Source organism: Sebastes fasciatus, chromosome 11 (genome assembly GCF_043250625.1).
Source record: "Sebastes fasciatus isolate fSebFas1 chromosome 11, fSebFas1.pri, whole genome shotgun sequence".
NCBI classification, from domain to species: Eukaryota; Metazoa; Chordata; class Actinopteri; order Perciformes; family Sebastidae; genus Sebastes; species Sebastes fasciatus.
In genome coordinates, this window is record NC_133805.1 from 34,227,839 (window position 1) to 34,249,074 (window position 21,236).

Below are 21,236 nucleotides of genomic sequence, written 5' to 3' on the forward strand. Positions count from 1 at the left end.
CGGAATTGCGTTGCTAGGCAACAGTTTTGGGTCCATGTTTACTTCCTGTCAGCTGATGTTATTTACACAAACTGCAACAGGAAATAAACTGGGACACATTTAGAATGTTTATGTTTAAGACGGTAATGGTTTATATATTGTATATTTGTGACATCCCAAATGGACAGAAATCCTAACGGCTTGTTTCAAATGCACAATTTCTGAATACGGGCTGTGTGTGTTTCTCCGTATATTGATTGTTTTGATAGTTTAACAGTATTTATATGACATAAAAGACATGAAAATCACACTTTTTACAATATGGGACCTTTAACTTATTTCAGCTCTTTCTGGTGTTGATCCGTTTCATTTGATTACTTCTTAAAGGAACAGTGTGTAACATTTCGGGGGATCTATTAGCAGAAATGATAATATTCATATAACTATGTTTTCATTAGTGTATAATCACCTAAAATAAGAACAGTTGTGTTTCCGTTAGCTTAGAATGAGCCCTTCATATCTACATAGTGAGCGGGTCCTCTTCACGGAGTCCACCATGTTGCACCGCCATGTTTCTACAGTAGCCCAGAGCGGACAAACCAAACTCTGACTCTAGAGAGAACTGCTGCAAAACATTCTCACTCCCAAATCGCTTGGTCAGTGCCTCTCGGCATCAGAGACCGACGCACGGGGTACCCCTCTTGGGTTACTTTTGGACGGACCGGACCTTTCAAAATAAACTTCCGTTTTAACAGGAAGTTAGGTTTGGGCAACACAACCATTTATTTTTTACGTTACCTGACGGCCACCATAGTTCTCCAACACGCTTGTGAAACGCGTGTTAAACCGTGGTACCGCCAGCTGCCGTCTGACTTCTGTTGCTGCTAAAGTAGTGTTATTATGGTATGGATGACCTCTGAGCGTGGAGAGCAGCGTTACCACGGTTTTGCACTCGGCGGCTCACGTTACCACAGTCTTGGAAAGGGAGGAGTGATGGAGAGGTACTCAGTTGGTTGCAATCTGCAACCACACCTCTAGATGCCGCCAAATCCTGCAACTGTACCTTTAAACAAACAAAACCGTGGTTTAAATAACTTAACCCTTCCCCGTCTGGCTGAATTAGAAGAAAACTTGTATTTCAAAATATGTCTCTGTTGTAGGATTTTCTCACTTAAAGTCATGATGAAATGAAAATTGTCTTTTTAACCCTTTTAGATCACCTGCCCGGTCATATTGTGCACCTTTTAAGCAATATATACAAAAAAATAATACAAACAAATATTTTTCTTCTGTTCTTTTTAATATTAAAATCCAATCATCTTTTCTTCCTGTGGGCTTACGTAAGTTAGTACCAACCAATTTCAACTAATAATGTGGCATCCATCCATCAATCAATCTGTATGGACAAGGGAGGTGTGTATATATATATATATATATATATATATATATATATATATATATATATATATATATACTGAGCCCGCCCACTTTTTAGCAGCCCAATCAAATGCAAAGGATACATCACTGGACAGAAGTTAAAGACGCTCTATCTTCCGTTTCACAGGGATTTAATGTCTTGAAAATGCTTAAAAATATTCATATTTTGTTAGTCCTGTATTGGGCAGAATAAGTTGTGAAACAACATGGATTCAAGTGACAGTTTCAGCTGTTCACAGTAGAATGTAGTGAATTAAAAACTGTAAATTCATAGTCAAAATATGCTTGCCACTGGCAATACATTCAAACAGCCGCAGTAACACAAAGAAAACCAACACATTACACGTATCTAACAACAAACATTAGAAACATATCTGTATTCACCGGGCAACTAAAAGTATGAAAATATTAAAACCTCCTTGTCTTATTTTGTTACGTATGACAGAGACAACAATCAAAAAACATAATTAGAGAAATAATGATCATAAACTTTCACTGTAAAAGGTAAACATGGGTTGTTTAAGTATGAACTTTCATGTAAACATACATTAAAAACTGTCACTTTACACAGATTCTTGAAAAACAGTGGCTCTCTGATCCGTTCTGCTCAAAGTTAAAGAAACATAATCAAGTCATTTACAGTGTAAAAACACATGTTGCTGCCACACGGTGTCGGTCCTTGTGTCAAGAACTCTGTCAGTTTGTGAGGAAAAAAAGGAATAAAAGACAAAAATGAGGAAACAGAAGACACACAATTCATAAAATCACATAATAAATCACGTGATGGTGCTGGAAAGCGCTCACAAAGGTAAAGAGAACCACCTTACCATCAGAATAGTTAGGAATTTAAAGGGCCAGTTCACACAAATTAAAAAATATATATATATATATTTTCCTGCAAGACTGCCAATACCTCTTTTCAAAAACAATGCACAAGGTACTGGGGTTACTAAGTGTCAACTGTCGTCATTGGAAACAATTTTTTACCGAAAAACGACTGGCAATCGTGTTCTCAAAACCTTGGCAAATAAAATAGAAACTACAGTATCTGCATGGCCAGATATCATGAGGGATAAGTCATAAAATAGGTTGTGATATGAGTGAACTGACCCTTTAAAAGTCAATGAAAAGCCTCAGTCAAGTCTCGGGCTGCATTCAGACGAGATCAGGCGTTGTGGCGATTCGCCTTAGGGTTGTCCGGCGGTGTGGGAGAGTCACATTAATGGCACATTAACTGCCACGATTAAAGCTGAAGTAGGCGAGATTGGAGCAAATATGATTAAAATAAAGTTATTTTTATAAAACGGAACCTGAAAAAAATCATGTTCCTCTGTGTCCTCGGGTGCTCTTAACAGCATCTGCAGGATTTCACAGACCGGAGGAAAACAAGCAGTAAGAGCTGATCTGGAGTCTGCTGTCCAGCTGCCGTCTATGAGAGCCGGCTGTCAATCACTCTGAACTCCGACCAAACGGTCAAACTAGGCAGTGCTGATCAAATATGAATCAATATTCTGTTACTGTAATGCCTATTTCTCTCCTCAAATGTTCTCAGAATCATCTTGTAGTGTACTGTTTAGCTGTAAAATGAGAAAGTTTGTGACCCGGCAGCCATGTTGAGATCTCTTGGGGAAATACCAAGCACCGCTCACATGACCGGAGCACAGCCAATAGGAACACTCTCTCTCTTAAGTGGCTTTTTAAAGCCTGAAAGCAGAGCCATGAGGAGGAGCAGAAGTCTAGTTTTCTCTCAGAACACTTGAATTACAATATGCTGAAAGGTTATTATGGAACTTTTGCCCAATGATGCCAAAAAATTGTTGCCTATTTGAAGCTTTAACGTCTTTAGTTCCCTCATGGCTGGGTTGTACAGCTCTGGATCGCCGTTATGTGATCGATAGTGACGTTGGGTTGCGTTTCTCCAAAAGTAGATTCTGTTTCTACTTTTAAGTAGAACTTTTCTACTGTGTTTTTTTTCCAGCCCCCCAAACCCATTACCCCCATTCTAAATGAATGGGACAACCTGCGTTGACAACAACGCCTGATCTGGTGTGAATGCAGCCTTACACATGAGGGTTCTTACTGCTGGACTGTCCACATCACCTCAGGTCCCTCATCTCAGGCTACACCCACACTAATACCATTTCATTTTAAAACGCCATTTTAGAAACGATTTCTGTCCAGACGAGCGTTTAAGGGCCGTTTCAGAATGAATCTCCGTCCATACTACCACACCTGAAAACGCATATCACATGACCATTCACGTACACTGGGCATGCACGTGCTTGCCCAGCTTCACTCCTGCGTATAGGCAGCAGCAGCATTATAAAATGTAGAATTTAACCGCACAACAGCTGCTGGCAGAGACAACAAGGTCAGCAACACTTGTAACGCTCGTCATCCATGTTGAAATTAACCACTGGTGGTCGAGGCGGATGTTGTTTGTTTTCTTCCGGTAAAAGGTTCACGTGATGGGACGTGACGAATCAGGGAAGGACACGTCATGACTGATAAGACCCAATCGATAAGCACGTCATCGTTTTTCAAAGATCTTGGTTTCTGTCCGTCCAGACTGAAACGCAACCCTGGAGTTTTAAAACTAAAACAGGGTCAGCGGCGTTTTCACACGTCTCCTTTGTGGATGTAGCCTCAGATGAGATATCTGACGGTACATAAACCGTTTTGACTTGATTTTTAGAGGCACATGTAGAAAAGTGAAGCCAGTGAAAGGACATGTTTTAGAAAGAGGTTGGCTTCAGCTGAATCTCGTGGAGTTATCTCACCCGGTTACCACTTATTTTCTCTGGTTTTAGGGAAGCAAAGATGTAACAATGTACAAACATTTCATTCATTTTGACGTCTTTGACTCAGACTTTGACTCAGATCCGATTGGACATCAGCCTGGTGTTCAGTTTCAGGAAGAACGACTGCAGCTTGCACAGCGGGCACTTCGGCTTCTTCCTCTTCTTCTTACTGTTCTTCCCTTTCTTGTACACTCCGTGATATTTCCCCTCTTCGTCCTCCTCTTCGTCCACCCAGGGGACCCAGGCCCCGCCGTGCAGGCTGGGATCGGCTCGAGGGTCGTCGGGCGGAAAATAAACCTGCACGGCTGTTTGGTTGTGGAATGCGAGTCGGGCCATCAGCTGCTGGACCACGTCTGGTCTCTGGTCTGCCAGGTCCTGCCGCTCACACGGGTCGGCCGTGATGTTGAACAACCAGATGTTTTTGAGGGTGGAGGATTTGGGGGACGTCGAGACGACGCGTTCGAGGTTCCACCAGCGACCAGGGAGATTGGGAAGAACCTGAGGAGCAAATGTGCAATTATTTATGTTCAGTTTGAAACAGTTCAAATGGGTCTAAATGTGTTGCAGTACCTGTGGGGGGACCCAGTCTCCGTGACCTGGGTCTCCTGTTAGCAGCTTCCAGTCTCCAACTCTGATGGCAGCCTGGACTGACGCGTCCCACACGGGCTGGAGACTTAACTGGGGCTGGGGTTGGGACTTTGTCTGCGGCATCCCTGGCTGGGACATGTTCTGGTACATGTTCTGGTACTGCGATAACGTCCGCCTGGACTTTAAATGTAATTTGAGCTGCGTTTTGGATTTTGGTTGAGGTGGTCTTGACCGTGACAGGTTCTGCTTCTGGGATATGTTGCGCCTGGATTTTGACTTTAAACGTGATTGGCTCTGAGGTTGAGATTTAGGGCGAGATGTTCCTGATACCGATGGAGCACCACTGGAGTGGGACTTCACATGTGGATTGTAATATGGCGGTCTCTTGCTCTGAGGGTAGACTTTGGTCTTGGGTTTGGGTTTGAGTTTTGATTTTGGGAGGGGCTTAAGCTTTGGTTTGGGAACGGGCTTGGGTTTAGGTTTAGGTTTAGGCTTAGCATGGGAAAAGGTCCGAGGTTTCTTGGTGGTCTTCAACTTGAACGCTGACTTCTGCTTTGGTTTCTGCTTCAGGATCTTCTTCTTCTTCTTCTTTGGCTTCTTTGGGCCTTTCGATTTGAGTACTAACAAATCAAACAAAACACAAGTTTGACGGATGAGGAGTATGAAGTAAATGTTCAAAACATACCGTAAAGGGAGATTTTTCAAGTATTTAACACTCTTATCAACATGGGAGTTGACAATTATGCTGCTTTATGTAAATGTATGTATATATTTATTATTGGAAATCAATTAACAACACAAAACAATGACAGATATTGTCCAGAAACCCTCACAGGTACTGCATTTAGCATAAAGAATATGCTCAAATCATAACATGGCAAACTACAGCCCAACAGGCAACAAAACCTGCATGGTTTTTGCCCCAAACTGCATGTGATTATCATAAAGTGGGCATGTCTGTAAAGGGGAGACTCGTGGGTACCCATAGAACCCATTTTCATTCACATATCTGGAGGTCAGAGGTCAAGAGACCCCTTTGAAAATGGCCGTGACCAAAATTTAGTGTAAGTTTGGAGCGTTATGACATGGTTGGTACCAATGGATTCTTTAGGTTTTCTAGTTTCATATGATGCCAGTATCTTCACTCTAGCTTTAAAACTGATTCCGCCACAACCTCAGAAAAACCCCTTTGGATTTTTACGAGGTTAATTAAAAATCACAAGTAGCGTTAAAATGGATGAGATGTGGTTGAAAGCTTAATCTGAACAACTTTTTCAAAGGTCAAGAATTCACACTTATGAATAATACTTTACTTTTCAGTCACAAGCTAAATGTAACGAACTACTCTGCTTATAACTCACCATGCTGTTTCCACTAAAAATACACATCAGTAAGACAAATACTATATTTATCACCAGTTGACTTCCTATTGTCACCTGAGTGCAGTTTTGTAATTCATCTCACAAATTAGATGTATTGACACCCCGTTGTCCTTTGACCTTGACCGAGACTGAAGTAGCTATTTGAGTATGTTTTATTTATTGTTACCTGAGGCTCTGTCTGTGCTGGCATCCCAGTTCATGGTTTGGGCGGGAGGATGGTGGAGAGGGTCGATGTTGTGAAGGATCTCCTGACGAGGTGACTCCTTCCCTTCGCTGATGGTGGGCCAAACATCAAAACCATCCAGGCCGTGACTCTGAAAGGCAAACAAATCCCAGAGAAAGTCCAAATGAGAGGTCTCTTTATGCGTGCCAGTAGCCAGATACATTTACTGCACAGGAATAAATAATAATACATTTCCTTTGGTAATAGGGGCTACTCCAGAGTTTCTGGATTAGTCCGTTGCTGTCTTGATTGTAGCCGAGATAGCTTGTTTATCTGCTTTGGCAATAGAAACCTACTTGCATACTTTGCCAACAAAGCTCTTTGGGAGCTGCACTGACTTGCCAGTAAAAGTAGTTTATGTCTGAACTTTGTTTAGAAACTCATCACAATAGGTCAAGAGGACATTTATCTACATGATAGTAAAAAAAAGACAGTTTTACAGTAGCGCTGTAACCCGAACTTTAATAAAGTCTGAGGCCAAAGTGAGGATGAGCTCCACATTCAGCTCTAACCGTGACAACAAATAAACTCACGCATGGACATGTTATCAGTGGGAGACAACTGAGATAACATACAGAAACAAAATACTCTGAAAAGCCTGAGAGGAAAGTTTTCGCTCATATCAGGAGCTTGGGTGGCCAACATGGTGAGTGATATCCCTAAATCTGGTGTGTTTTACAGCGCAATAAAATGGTCAGTAATGCACTCAGTGAAAGTGCCTTTTCCATGGTAGTTACCCTTTAATACCCTGATAGAATGAGAGTAGTCCTAATAGTCGTGTTTCCATCCAGTTGTATAGCGAATTAAGTTTAAGTGTCACGGTCTGGCACTGTGCCAGAGGACATTGGACTTTTTCCTTTTTGTTAAGATCTTGTGTTCATCCTTTTAGTCTATTAGTTCTGTAATAGTGATTTTGGTTTCTTGGATTTGGGTTTTCTGTTATATTGTCTGCTTTCTAGTGTTTCCTGTTTTATTTTGAAAATCACCTGTTGTGTCATGTCTAGTTTTATTTCCTGTCATGGTCCTGGGTTTTTGTTATAGTTACCTCCGCCAAGGCCGAAGGCCTAGGAAGGAGGTTATGTTTTCACCGGCGTTGGTTTGTTGGTTTGTCTGTTAGCAGGATTACTCCAAAAGACCACAATGGATTTGAATGATTTTTTTTGGAGGGGTCGGGTGTAGCACAATGAACAATCCATTAGATGTTGGTGGCGATCCGGATCATGATCAGGAATTTTTTTAAGGATTCCGATCAGCCACAACATTAAGACACATGCGCAGTGTAACTAATGACGCGTTGATGACGCATGACCCCGCCTCGCTCAAAGCTCTTCACACTATATGTCGGCTTTCACCCATTCACTCACACATTCATACACTGATGGCAGAGGCTGCCATGCAAGATGCCAACCTGCCCATCAGGATCTGGACTGGAGGAGCCGGGGATCGAACCGCTGACCTTACGATCAGTGGACGACCCGCTCTACCTCAAGCAAAGGCTTTTCCATATCACATTTAGCGCATCGATTCTCTATCGATGATGGCAAAAACCACCTCAAAAGAGTGTAAAAACTTATTTTTTCGCAATTGAGGAATTTGTATTGAATTATGCCGTTTCCATACAGTTTTTTTAATGTGATGTGGCACAAGGCTACTGACAAAAAAACAGTAACCGTGTAAATACATACATTCAAAAGTGTTAAAAAATGGTAAGTAATAGAAAAAAGTCCCTTCATATGTTGTTCTAATGAAGTAGTGAGTTCCACTGACCTGGCTGGTGTTTCCCCCGGCCAGTCCCACTAGCGTTGGGAACCAGTCAGTGATGTGCAGCAGAGCTTTGGAGACCCGTCTCCGGCGTCTCAACAGCGGGCTGTGAACGAACGCCACTCCACGGACTCCACCTTCCCAATACGTACCCTGGAAACACAGTCGGGACGTTTAGTTACAGTTCGTAAAGTCATTCCTGTCAGTTAGCAGAGATCTCTATATTTACCACTGATATTCATTTTTATCTCATTGTGTGAATATTAGCAGACACTTGAGGATAATGTGTATGAGTATTAATATATTTTTGGGAGAAAACAAGATCCATGAATGTTACTTTTAACAGCTCATACTTATAGGTTATGCAAACTCCTCATTTGAAACAAGGAGAACTCCATCAATTATTTAACTGTAGAAAAAAAAAACAGGACTAAAAGTCTATAACTACATCCAACAATAGCTATAAGCAGTAAAATTCATGTACGAAATACAAAATTCAAGAAGTTCTTTGTACCTTTCGGCCTCGTAGCGGCCAGTTGCTCCCTCCTGTGAATGGCTGGGCGCCGTTGTCGGTGGAGTAGATGATGACGCTGTTCCGGTAGAATCCGTACTTTCTCAGAGCGTATGTGACGTTTCGGACCGCCTCGTCCACCGTGGACACCATGGCGGCGAACTTCCTCCTGGCGACGTTAGCCATGTCACGGTAGGGGTAGATGTAGGACTTGGGGGTCTGTAGCGGAGTGTGAACTGCCTGGAGGAAAACATCAGCATTAGTGTATTTACATGTGTTGTACATTTACATTTTTTTTTTTTTTTCGTGCTGAATGTGCCACGTCAGATTCAGCAAACGCTCCTATAACTTCAGATAACTGTGTAAGTGACCTGCGTACACATGATGAATGCCACCTGTGCATAAATGAGCGTGCGTTCACGAGAATTGTAGATTAGTATAATTAAATTCCCAATGATACTATATGAGGCTATGCGTCCCCATTCATATGTCTCTGCCAATATATCAGCACGGCGTCTAAAGACACGGCGCCTAAAGACACGCCGTCTAAAGACACACGCCGTCTAAAGACACACGCCGTCTAAAGATACGGACTCTTCAAGGCAGAGACATCAAAGACATCCAAAAGCAGTAAGTCAGCCATGATGCGCCTGGTTACACTTCCTGTTGACTTTATTATATATATATATATATATATATATTCCGAGTTCTACTTCGGAAACTAAATTGAAGTAAAAAAAACTCCATCAAATGAACACGGCTGCCCAATAAAATAAAGAATAAAAAAAATATATCACTCTGTTGATTTGAAGCACATTCAACCTCTGAGTTCTATTTTCTGTGCAGCGTGCTTTTAATTAAATGGTTTTGGGTCCACGTGGGACAAACAGTCTGTAAATACGTTTCTGATGCTCATCGACTTTTCATGTGGCCTCTGACTCCCCACATCCAGACATAAACTAACCGCAGCATCAAAACACACATCGGGCTGTGTTGGATTTGACCTCTTTTATGCAACTACGGGTTTTTCTCTCTCCGCTCCAGGTGTTTCTCATCGATGCTTTTCTTGACATTCTCTCTGATGTGAAACCTCGGCGTTGATACCTGGAGGGAGAGCAGCAGGAAGAGGGGCTTGTCCGCGGGGTCGTGACTCTCCAGGATCTTGCGAGCTCTCTGTGTGAAGAGCGTGGTGGAGTACTTCCCTTCCTGGCCCCACGCCACGCCCTCGTCGTCATGGAGATCATACCCACACAAGCCCGGGCCATCACAGGACCCATAACTGGGGACAGATGGAGACATGTGAGTTATGATAAACATACACATTCTGATCAGTTCGGGTTAATTCTCCTAGTAATAATGATAATAATAATAATAATAATAATAATAATAATAATAATGATAATAATAATAATAATAATAATAATAATAATAATAATAATAATAATAATAATGATAATAATAATAATAATAATAATAATAATAATAATAATGCATGTTTACCTGTAGTAATCCACACTTCCTGTTAAAGAACCAAAGAAACTGTCAAAACCCTTTCTGGTGGGTAGACACGCCTTCCTGGAGGAAAGAGGAAGAAACTGTGCATCAGATTTATATGATAATGTTCTACAAACATTTTTTAAGTTTTAAACCTGCATTGTCTACATGAACGTTTGTTAGCCTGCAAGTCGTCTAATCTCTTTGTGTATTACACTCAGCGATCAGTGGAAAAGTGTGAATTCATTGGCAGGAATGTGAACGCGATACAAAAAACCCCAAATACTTTACAGGGTTTCTTTAACACATAACAATTTAGAAAAAAACTAATTACAAAACAGCCGTTTGTCGTATTTCCTGCTTTTGAACAGCGTTGGGAAGATGCTTTATTAGCTCTGCTTATTTGGATTTTGACATTTAACAACCAGACGTTTTTTAGTGGCGGTCCGCCTAAATGAACTGAACTGCCTCGGAATGTAGAAGATTTCAAATTAAGATTTCAGTTGTACACTCCGCTGTGCTTTTTACCAGGATTATTTCCTGTTTTAGGTGACAACGGGGACTGAAAAGACAAGACATCTATACATCAATATTACATGTTCATAATCATGTGACTTTTTCTAGCACTAGCAGTTTGTACATCGTGATGGTGTTCCACAAGGCGGGACAGAGGGTGGTAAAAGGTTAACGATGCAAACTTTTCCAAATTGCAAATCTTTTTACTTTTAGTACATACTGCAGCTGCCCTTACAGCCCAGTTACATAGCAGTTGTCGAAATAGACGCAAAATGTTATGTATTGATTTCTGTACATAGACACAAATTTAACTTTTTTTTTTCGTGATTGTCAGCATGAAATCAATTCGTATGTAATCGTAACGTAATTGTGAACCGGGAAGTATAAAGAGATGCCGTGTGGAGAGGAAGTCGGGGTGAATGGGAGGGTCAAAAAACACAGGACTTTCGCCCAGGAGACCGGTGTTTGTGTCCCGTGTGAAACCACAAGTCAAAGTTGATTTATTTGCCACGTAACTTCTGTACTTAAGTTTCTTCCGGTATTTTATCCCAAACTATGATCTTTTCCTAAACTTAACTAATTAGTTTTGTTGCCTAAACCTAACCAAGACTGGAGCGGTAATGGACACGTGCGTCACGTGTCGTTGAAAGTCGTGCTGAGCGTCACGTAAAAAAAGGGAAATTTGTGTCTATGTTCACGAATCAAAATTTCGTGACTATTTCAATAAACTGCCGTGAGACTGTGTTGGCCCTTACTACGTACTGTTGCATGCAGTATCCATATAATTGACCCTTCGCTAAGTCCCGCCCCTCGAACGCAGACTGGCCAATCATTGCGTAGTATCGACAAGCTCCGACCAGGGTCCGCCAACTACAACAACAAACTAGTTTGAACGAGTTTGAACTTCTCTCTCAAACTCTTTTTTCACAATTCTTTGCGTCACCTTTCGTGTGTACAACAGAGAGCAACGCTATAAATGTCTTTAAGGAGAGAAAGTCTGAAAGCGTGCGCCGTATTTAAAGTATTATTGCATCTTCGCTTTCTCTATGGCAGCAGGCTTTTCAACCCACCTTCAAATGTGGCCGTCGTACAAACTACGTTTGTTTCTAGTGTGGCAACATCAACTAAACGATAAAATATTAGACACTATAAAAACTTGAGTGAAGTAGTTGGCAAAAAACACTTGAAGAATAGTTTTGCCTACTTTCACAAAATCTGAAGATAAGACACGTTGAAGCGAGGGGGACTAAGTGAGAATAACAAGCTCGGTGTGTTTGGGCTCATTTTGTTAATAGTGACCGTAGAACAGAAACTCCCGGTCGTAAATCACCCAGCTGTGACGTCTCACATCTCACCTGTAGAAGCCCAGGTGCCACTTGCCCACCATGTGTGTGGCGTAGCCGGCCTCGCGGAGCCTCTCCGGCAGAGTGTCCATGTGTGAAGGCAGACAGCTCGGCTGGCTGGGTCTGATGATGGAGTGCTGCAGTCCCGTGTGGATCTGATATCTGGAAGAAAAACAGACTTGTTTTTTGGCTTTCTACCAGACGAGCTGCTCACACGCGATCTGCTGTGAGGCCTCACAGTAGGACCAAAGACTTTATTTATCCTCACTGCTTCCTCGCTGTCAGCTTGCCTCATCAATTATCCGATTATTCAGAGTCTCAATAACTGTTCTGTCTTTTGTGTCACATAGATCTGAAGCATTTGACTTTAATTTCTTTCATTTATTTTATCAATCTTCATTTTAAATAATGATTTACTTGCTGTTTCTTCTGCAACTGTAACATATGAATTTACCCTCTGAGGATCCATAAAGTCTTATCTTATATTAAACTAATAATCATGCAGGACATGCACAAGATATTGAACAATTACTTATAACTAGGGCTGTCAGGTTAACATGATAATAACGCGTTAACGCAATTTTGTTTTAACGCCACTAATTTCGTTCATGCATTAACGCAATCGATGCTGTAGCGGGCTCAGTTTTAAAGCTAGAGTGAAGATACTGATACTGAAGGAGGCTAAATTATGCTCCGAACTCATGCTAAATTTTGGTGAGGAAAAACTGGCATGGTCATTTTCAAAGGGGTCTGTTGACCTCTGACCTCAAGATATGTGAATTAAAATGGTTTCTATGGGTACCCACGAGTCTTTCTGGACAATATTTGATATTTTTTTTGTTGTTAAATGATTTCCAATAATAAATATATACATACATTTGCATAAAGCAAACCTATTTACTCACTCCCATGTTGATAAGAGTATTGAATACTTGACAAATTGCCCTTTAAGGTACATTTTGAACAGATAAAAAATGTGCGATTCATTTAATCTTGATTAACTATGGCCGCGATTAAATATTTTAATCGTTTGACAGCCCTATTTATAACATCTGACAATGAAATGAGAGTAATATAAGACCGGAAAGAGTATGAATTAGTGCTGAGACTAATCAATTAGTCATTCGATAGACAATTTTGATGATTAGATAATGTTTTTTAAGCCAAAAATGACAAAAATGTCCCGGTTTCAGCTTCTAAAATATGAGGATTCGCTATTTTTATTTGTGTTATATGTAAATTGAATATCTCTGGATTTGAAAACAGACTAATCAAAATTAAAAATGTTCATGCGCTGCAGCCCTCGAACAAACCCAGCTTTATGCCAAAACATACTAAATGGGGCTAAAACTAAATCAATGCTGTTTAACTCAAACAGGGAATAAACTTATTCGATTGATAAAAAATAACCACATGAATGTATTTGTATGAAGTACAAGTTGCTCTGTATAATATAGTAATGACAAAAATTCCCCTAAGTGGTGTCAAAATCCAGTCCAGAGTGTTTCATGTGGCAGACAGATGGACGAGCCCATAAAGACGGTCCGTACCTGCCGGTGATGAGCTGGCTGCGTGACGGCGTGCAGATAGGCTGAACATAGTAGTTCTCCAGCGTCACGCCCTCCGCCGCCAGCTTGTCCAGAGTGGGAGTCTTGATGGTCGGGTTGTGGTAGCCGATGTCGTTGAAGCCCTGCGTTAGAGTCATGACAGAGTTCTGTTGAATGTTTCAGATTATAGATGATTTTAACATTTGGCCAATCCATCATAGTGAAGTTAAACATAGAGGGTTTAAATACCACTTTTCGTGTGTGGTACTCGTCTCCCAGATGGTTACAGACACTCTTTACATCTTCCTGTATGGCGGGGACATTTTCAGCTCTATTTATACTCTATGTGTTTGTGTTTACACCTCCGACCACCACGCAGACCATCCTTCTGTTGAGATAACTGATAGAGATGTACTCTAATCAGGTTCAGGTGTGCTGCTGTGTGAGAGAGACAGGTTTTGGTCATGCAGCGCAAGGCCAGAGCAGGAAAAAGCCGACAGACGATTAATCGGACAATATTTTCTTTTCTTCTGCAGCAGCCTAGTCGGCTACTTTTGCACAAGGCTTTTTTAATAAATCAGTTTTTGTCCAAATTCTCCGAATTTAATCATTAGTAAGAGAACAACCTGATTTGGTAGATTACTGTACATTGTTGGAATATGTTCTGTTTATTTATAATGGGCGCTGCGCTGTTCTGCTGTCCCTAGTTTGTACCTTTTTGTGGAACATTTTGGTTTATTCCATGTGAAGGAAACAAAGCAATAAACTGGTCACTTTATTGGAAGCATGTATCATTACTAAACCTCACAGGAGCAGCCCTTCGATGGTATTGTATTGTATGTTATCTTACAAAAAAGTATTCCTTATCTTTCGTTCGTTTTCCTACGAATGTCCAGCAACACGTGTCAATTTTCTGCTCGTTACATGCATACAGTCTTTTCAAAATAAATTTCCATCTTCACAGGAAACAACTCGGTTAGGTTTAGGAAAAGATTGTGGTTTTGGGTTTAAATAACTCAAACGTAAATTAAGTACAGAAGTTACGTGACAAATCAATCAACTTTGACCTCTGGTTTCACACGGGACACGAACACCGGTCTCCTGGGCGGATGTCTGTTTTTTTTTTACTCACCCATCCATCCCGACCTCTTCCCTACGCGGAATTTGTCGCTCGTTCTATTTCCTCGTTCACGATTATGTGGATTACATACAAATTGATTTTGTAAGGTATATACAAATTACAGTGCATTAGATTTCATAGGTAGAGCTACGAACGTTGTATGAGACCAGCCGGAAACATTATCTTATATTTGAGGTCTTGGCGTTATTAATAATCTACTGCATTTTGAATACTTCTGAGGTGTTGTAGTCAGATCAGCGTCTTGCTGCTAGAAGCCTGATAATCCAAACGTGATTTAAGATTTAAGCCATTCACACACACACACACACACACACACACACACACACACACACACACACACACACACACACACACACACACACACACACACACACACACACACACACACACACACACACACACACACACACACACACACACACACCTGGTCGTCTATGAGGATAAAGATGATGTGCGGCTGGTTCTTCTTCTTTGGTTCTGCCTCATCACTCTGGTTCTGTGTGGACCGGTGAGCAGACAGGCAGTCCAGGCTGAAGAAAACACTCAGCACAGTGAGAGCCATGGCAGCAGCAGTAGCCTGCATCTTTACTGCAGGGAACAAAAAAAAAAAAAAAAACATAACAATAGAACGAGAACCTCCACGAACACAACAGCAGGGAAGTAAAAAACGTTTGAGTCACACGCGCATGCCATCACGGGCGGACTAACTGTAGATCATAAAACCACATTTGAGATGGACTGGCCAACTTGGCTGTAACTGTGATCTGAAACGCATCCATCTGGTGGAGAGAGAGCTAAAACTCTGAGGAGGTCTTTTTGTTTTTTAACCATTTACAGTCTTTGGAACTGAATAATACCAATAAAAAATGATGAAATATGAGTGGTGCCTGAGAGAGCAGGAACAGACCAGTTTGAATGGGGCTTTTCTCTCTATTCTTTTCTTATTCATTTCCTGCTGTATAGGGATGCACCGACTTTTTTAGTCCCCATAGCGGTACCTGGGCTTTGGGTATCGTCCGATACAAAGTACCGATCCGATACCAGTGTTTAATTTATTAATCGTATGCCTCGCTTTGTGGAAGTGACTGGGATCACTCTTGTATATGGAAGGCAACATCAGGCTACACTTAAACATTGTTTTCCTAACTTTAAAAGACAAAATGTAACAAATAAAAACAAAGATCAAATTTACTGCATTGTTATTTATTTATCATTCAAATAATAAATTGTGCACCAACTTGGTAAAAAATCTTTAAAATTAAAAGGAATTACAATTAAAGTGTAAACCTGTTTAATGCAGCAACAAATTGGTCAAAATTTAAACAGGAATTAAAACTCCAGTATATAATGTATATAGTATATAAACATAGAACTGAATAGAATAGATCGGCCCCATTCTCACCGATACCCGATTCAGCTATTTGAGTCAGGATCGTTCCGATATCCGATCCGGTATCGGTGCGTCCCTCGCTGTATTTTATGGAGCCTCTTACATTATATAGTGTAGGAGTGTGAAACATGGATAACATCTTCTATTACTGTATATAAAATCTTATAAGGTAATATCATATATATACTCTGATGAAGTAATTTTTCTGGAAAAACAAGCAACATTTGTATAAATTAACCAGACAGGGATGTCTCGTTTAGTCTAATCCAGTTAACAATTAAGTGACATATTAAGGTGCTTAAAGGGGACCTATTATGTGTTTTTCCATTTCCTTTAGTGTGTTATATAGTTTTTTTGTGCATGTAAAAGGTATGCAAAGTTACAAAGCCCAAAGTCCACGTCATTGGGAGTTACTCTCCCCCACAGAAACTCTGCCCCTGAACTGTCTGAAACACCTCGCTTGAAGTCCCGCCTTTTCTTCTGTAACGTGGTGATGTCACCAAGTAACACATTTGCCTGGCGGCTAGTTTGGCACACCCTCAAACAAAGTTAATCTGACTAATCACAACAGTGGGCCAGCTGACCAATCAGAGTAGACTTTGCTTTTCGGAGCTTAAGGTCCTGACACACAAAGCCGACAGTCGGCCGTTGGACAGTTTGGGGCCGTCGGTGAGAGTCCGTCGGCCTAGTTTTATCAGTGTGTCCCCACTGTCGGCTCTAGTCTGCCCATGTCTGAGTTTTTTCGGCCGATTCAGTATGTTTAATCAGTGGCGGCGCCTGTCGGTGAGAGAAATCACTCTGATTGGCTGCTCATCTTAAACGAATCAGTGCACGAGAAGAGAAACGGAGGTGAGGAAAGCTCCAAATCCAAATTTTTGTAAGGACGCTCTGCCCTGGGACGCTCTGCCCTCTATTTTATAAAGAGCCTCCCCGCCAGACAGACGTTGCATCCCGCTCCAAGTTCCCAGCAAACAAAGGGGTGACAGAGGTGGTGTGTGATTTATTAAGGCCTGATTCACTGGCAGTGAGCAACACATGAAGGAATGCTGCCAGACGTGGTCGGAAAAGAAACGGTTGTTCATCCGTACTTAAGACACACTAGCCCTCTCAGTGGAGGTCAACTGCTTTACATTTTACAGGTATTTTTATGGTCTTAACCCTTTATTCTCTCAGTAAAAGCTGCAGTTCAACATTAGTATTCTTCTGTAAAAGGAAGGGAAAAAGCAGGTTGTATACGTCTGTATCATCTATTTACAAACTAAAAAGCCAAAGAGCAGCATGCAGTGTTGACTTTACATGAGACTTAAAGCAGCTGTCTCTGTCACAAAGCTGGTGACCATTATACTACTGTACTGGTGTCTGAACTGGTTCCTCATTACTGGTGTTCAGCACACACACACACACACACACCTTTCCCCTCTACTGTGTGTGTGTGTGTGTGTGTGTGTGTGTGTGTGTGTGTGTGTCTGTTCTGGACATGAACTGTGACAGCTTTGAGTGTGTTAGTTCAGACTGTGCAAGCACAGACTGGTCCTGCATTAAATGTGTGTGATGAAGTCTGATGCCAGTATCAGGTTACAACAATAACTGATCTGCATTAGAAATGCTGTATATTTGTCATTATCAACATTATCAGCTTTAATTTAGAATTAAAGTGTGACATCACAGTTTCACTATAAGGGTTTTTAATTGTAATAATCCAAACAGCTCCATGTGATGTTATAAAAGCCAGCACATTTCTAATTGAATGCACACATCCATTCCTCATATAATAACAGTTGTGTTATTTTGAAAAGCCAGGCCTTTAAATCAATACCTCGATATTGGATCAATGGGAGTGAACGGCTCTTCTCCTTCTCCTCCTCCTCCTCCTCCTCTTCCTCTCCTCCTCCTCTTCCTCTCCGCTCTTCTTCACTTCATTCTTCACTCTTCGGCTCTTTCTTCAGCTCGCACAAAGTTGGGTTTGAGTAAAGTTTGCAGAAGACGCCGCATGTCCTCAAGTTTCCCAAAAAGAGCCTTCCTCCCTTCAGTGTGAGCGTCCTCACTCCTCCAATGAGACACGACCAGAGTGAAGACAGCGCACAGTAGCGCGCACACACGTCCGGTCTGACCTGTCACAATAAAACACGCAGCAGACTAAACTAAACGTGTTGCAGCGGGTGTTTTAACGCAGAGAGAAACCAAACCGGATTATTTATTTTGAATAAACTGGTTTTAGCAGCAAGGAGACGAAACTCCGGTGTTTTTTTAACAACAGCTGCTGAAACATGTATTATGTTTATAATATTTTATTGTTCAACACATGGTCATTTCGGTAGGACAAGACAATAGAATATAATTAATTTTGTTTTACTTTTGTATGGCACTTTTTAGGCGTTTTTTTTTCTTTTGGTTTATTTGTTTTGTTTTATTCACAAGATGAATGAATTAAATTAATAAAGAAACAAACAAACAAAGTTTTAAAAAAGGGATTAAGCAATCATTAGTTATAGACATGGAGATGGGTGCGATATTTAAGAATTTTGCCTTATGAATAAAGAATATGGTTTAAAATTAGTAAAACATTAATCATAGGTCAATTTTTTTTGTCTTCAAATAAAACATGTTTTCAAAATTGAACTTCATTTTGGCAGATGATTGATGAATTTACATATTTAATTTGAATAATCTCTTAGCAAAATATGATATCCATAAAACGATATGGCTTAAAAGACTACCCTCCTTTTACACTTTTAAAGATACTGATTTTAAAACATATTTGACTACAGTTGAAAACTTAAAACTCAAAAATGCTAAATTCACAAATACTATTAGATTATTTAGACATTTCAGATTTATTCCAATTGTTTAACAGACCCCGATTGTTTTTTCTTTTTATTCAACTTCCTTTCCTTTCCTTCCCTTACATTTCATTTGTTGTATAATTCTTTTATTTTTATATAATTTTTGTACTGTGAAATATATAAAATGTTTTTTTTGTAATGAAAAAATCTGAATATGTAGCCTACTTTATGTAACTACTGTATTGAACTTTCTAAATAAAGTATTGACATGAAAAAAACTGCACTTCATTTTCTTTTTCCTATCGTGATATAATTTTATTTTGAAGGGTAAAATGCTTAACATCAGTTACTTTTGAATTACTCATGTAGCTTGACGCAGGACAAAGCGGTAACAAGCCTTTAACAGCATTCCTTCAACGGCTGGACGCTACTTTAATATGGTTCTTGTATTTGATGATTGTTGTCACCGTTAACAGACGTCATTGCTCGTGGTTGTGTGATGCCGGACAGAACATCAGCCCAGCGGTGTGACTGCAGAGAGAGGAGCCAGCAGAGGAGCCAGCAGAGAGAGGAGCCAGCTGGCACTCCGGAGGAAACCAGAGGAATTTCTCTCTTTACGCAACGAACTGTACAGACCGGACCGGTACAGATGCAAAACTGCATCAAGTCCACTGGAGACAAACCGGGTGGGAGACCGGAAATAGGTCTGATTAATCAAAAGAATAATCAATTATTTATAATACAAACAGTTAATTAATAAACAACCTCTAAACATTCAGAACATGTTAACTAGAAATGTTTAAATAAATAAATAAAAATAATGTTTTATGAGGAGTTTTAGTCAAAGAAATCAATGAGCCACAATAAAAGACCCACAATAGACCTGTTTTAGTCTTTTTTAGGGGGGTACAGGGGGTCTTTAGGGGGAGATAGCAGGTCGACAGTAGATGTCACATAGAAGTGGTGTACATCATCTGAAAGCTGGGAAATTAATTTGAGATGCAGCTCAGTGCTGTGTGTCAGGTTGTTCTAGTCATGAATCAGAAATTGAAATAAATAGTGAAAGTGTATAACGATATGATAGAAGAATATGATGGTCATCCCCATGCTCACTTTGGGTTGATACCATTTGTTACACTGATTTGGTGCAAAATTTAACCATTTTTTTACCACTCAAGAATTGATCAAAATGATCAATAATCCCTCCAAAATACCACATTAAGACACAAAGACATGCTGTAATTTGGTTTAAGAAACCTTTGACATTTGGAGATTTCTGCAAGAGTTGCATTTTTCAGCAATTGGATGGCGAGCACTTCTGTTGTGTAAACTGCTTAGAAACCCCCTTATTGTTAATCTCGCTAGGAAAGCCATCCATCCTCTGAATGCTCTAGGTCTCTAGTTTGATCCATCCATCCTCTGAATGCTCTAGGTCTCTAGTTTGATCCATCCATCCTCTGAATGCTCTAGGTCTCTAGTTTGATCCATCCATCCTCTGAATGCTCTAGGTCTCTAGTTTGTGGCATTAATCTGTCCACAGAAAGTCAAGAATTAGGACAGGAAGTGTCTGTTTATAATGTCTCTTGACTTTTGCACTGTGTTTACAGTTATGCACTAAAACATCAAGACAAATTCCTTGTATTTGCAAACATACTTGTCAATAAAAGTATTCCAGGGCTATAAACATCAATTAACCCAATCAAGTATCTTATATTTATAAATGTACATGGAAAACACACCGTTAAGGGTCCACAGTTATATATTCACATCTCTTTTCTCCGCTTGGTTTGAGTGCCACAAAGGTGTTTGTAAAAATTCAAGACATGTCGCAGCTTGTTCCTCAGTCTATGCTTTTATCTTGAAAGTTATGAACACAAATCCTGTTTGTGAAATCCTGAGTGGGACAGTTATGGATGGCTGGATGAGTTAATGGGATGGATGATTGACAGCCTTTATTCAAAACATCTTAATGTAAATTAGGCAGAAAGACTGAAAGTATGAAGGAAAACTTGTTTTTTTCCCCTTGTGAACTTCTTTTATTACCTTTTAAAGTCTTACTATGTCTTCTGAATTGTGTTATTTTTTTTTAAACAATTTGACTGTTATTCAGACCGTCTGGACTGATTTATTAAAACGCACCATTTTAGTCCTTAAATATCCTTAATTTCTCTATATCAAACCAATATTAATTGTTCATCCAAACGCTAAGGATAAAGAATTCATGGTTATTATCATTGTAATTTCAGGAATTCATTCATGGAGGTTATGGAAGCACATTTCTGCCAATGAAAGAAAAAAAACAAAACAAGGATGAAAAGTTAAGAATGATTAAAAAAAGAC

General features: G+C 40.3%; 1 protein-coding gene across 1 annotated transcript; it reads right to left on the bottom strand.

The window, feature by feature from the left end:
* Positions 1-1,485: 1,485 nt before the first annotated feature.
* Positions 1,486-18,246, bottom strand: LOC141777769 (arylsulfatase I-like). The gene is made up of 11 exons (XM_074652316.1): positions 17,930-18,246; positions 15,148-15,311; positions 13,586-13,725; positions 12,048-12,197; positions 10,183-10,257; positions 9,787-9,961; positions 8,686-8,922; positions 8,178-8,324; positions 6,354-6,501; positions 4,788-5,425; positions 1,486-4,715 (listed from the first exon to the last, which is right to left on the bottom strand). Exons 2-11 carry the CDS (start codon positions 15,304-15,306, stop codon positions 4,293-4,295), a joined length of 2,292 nt encoding a protein of 763 aa, XP_074508417.1. The 5' UTR covers positions 15,307-15,311; positions 17,930-18,246; the 3' UTR covers positions 1,486-4,292.
* Positions 18,247-21,236: the final 2,990 nt, after the last annotated feature.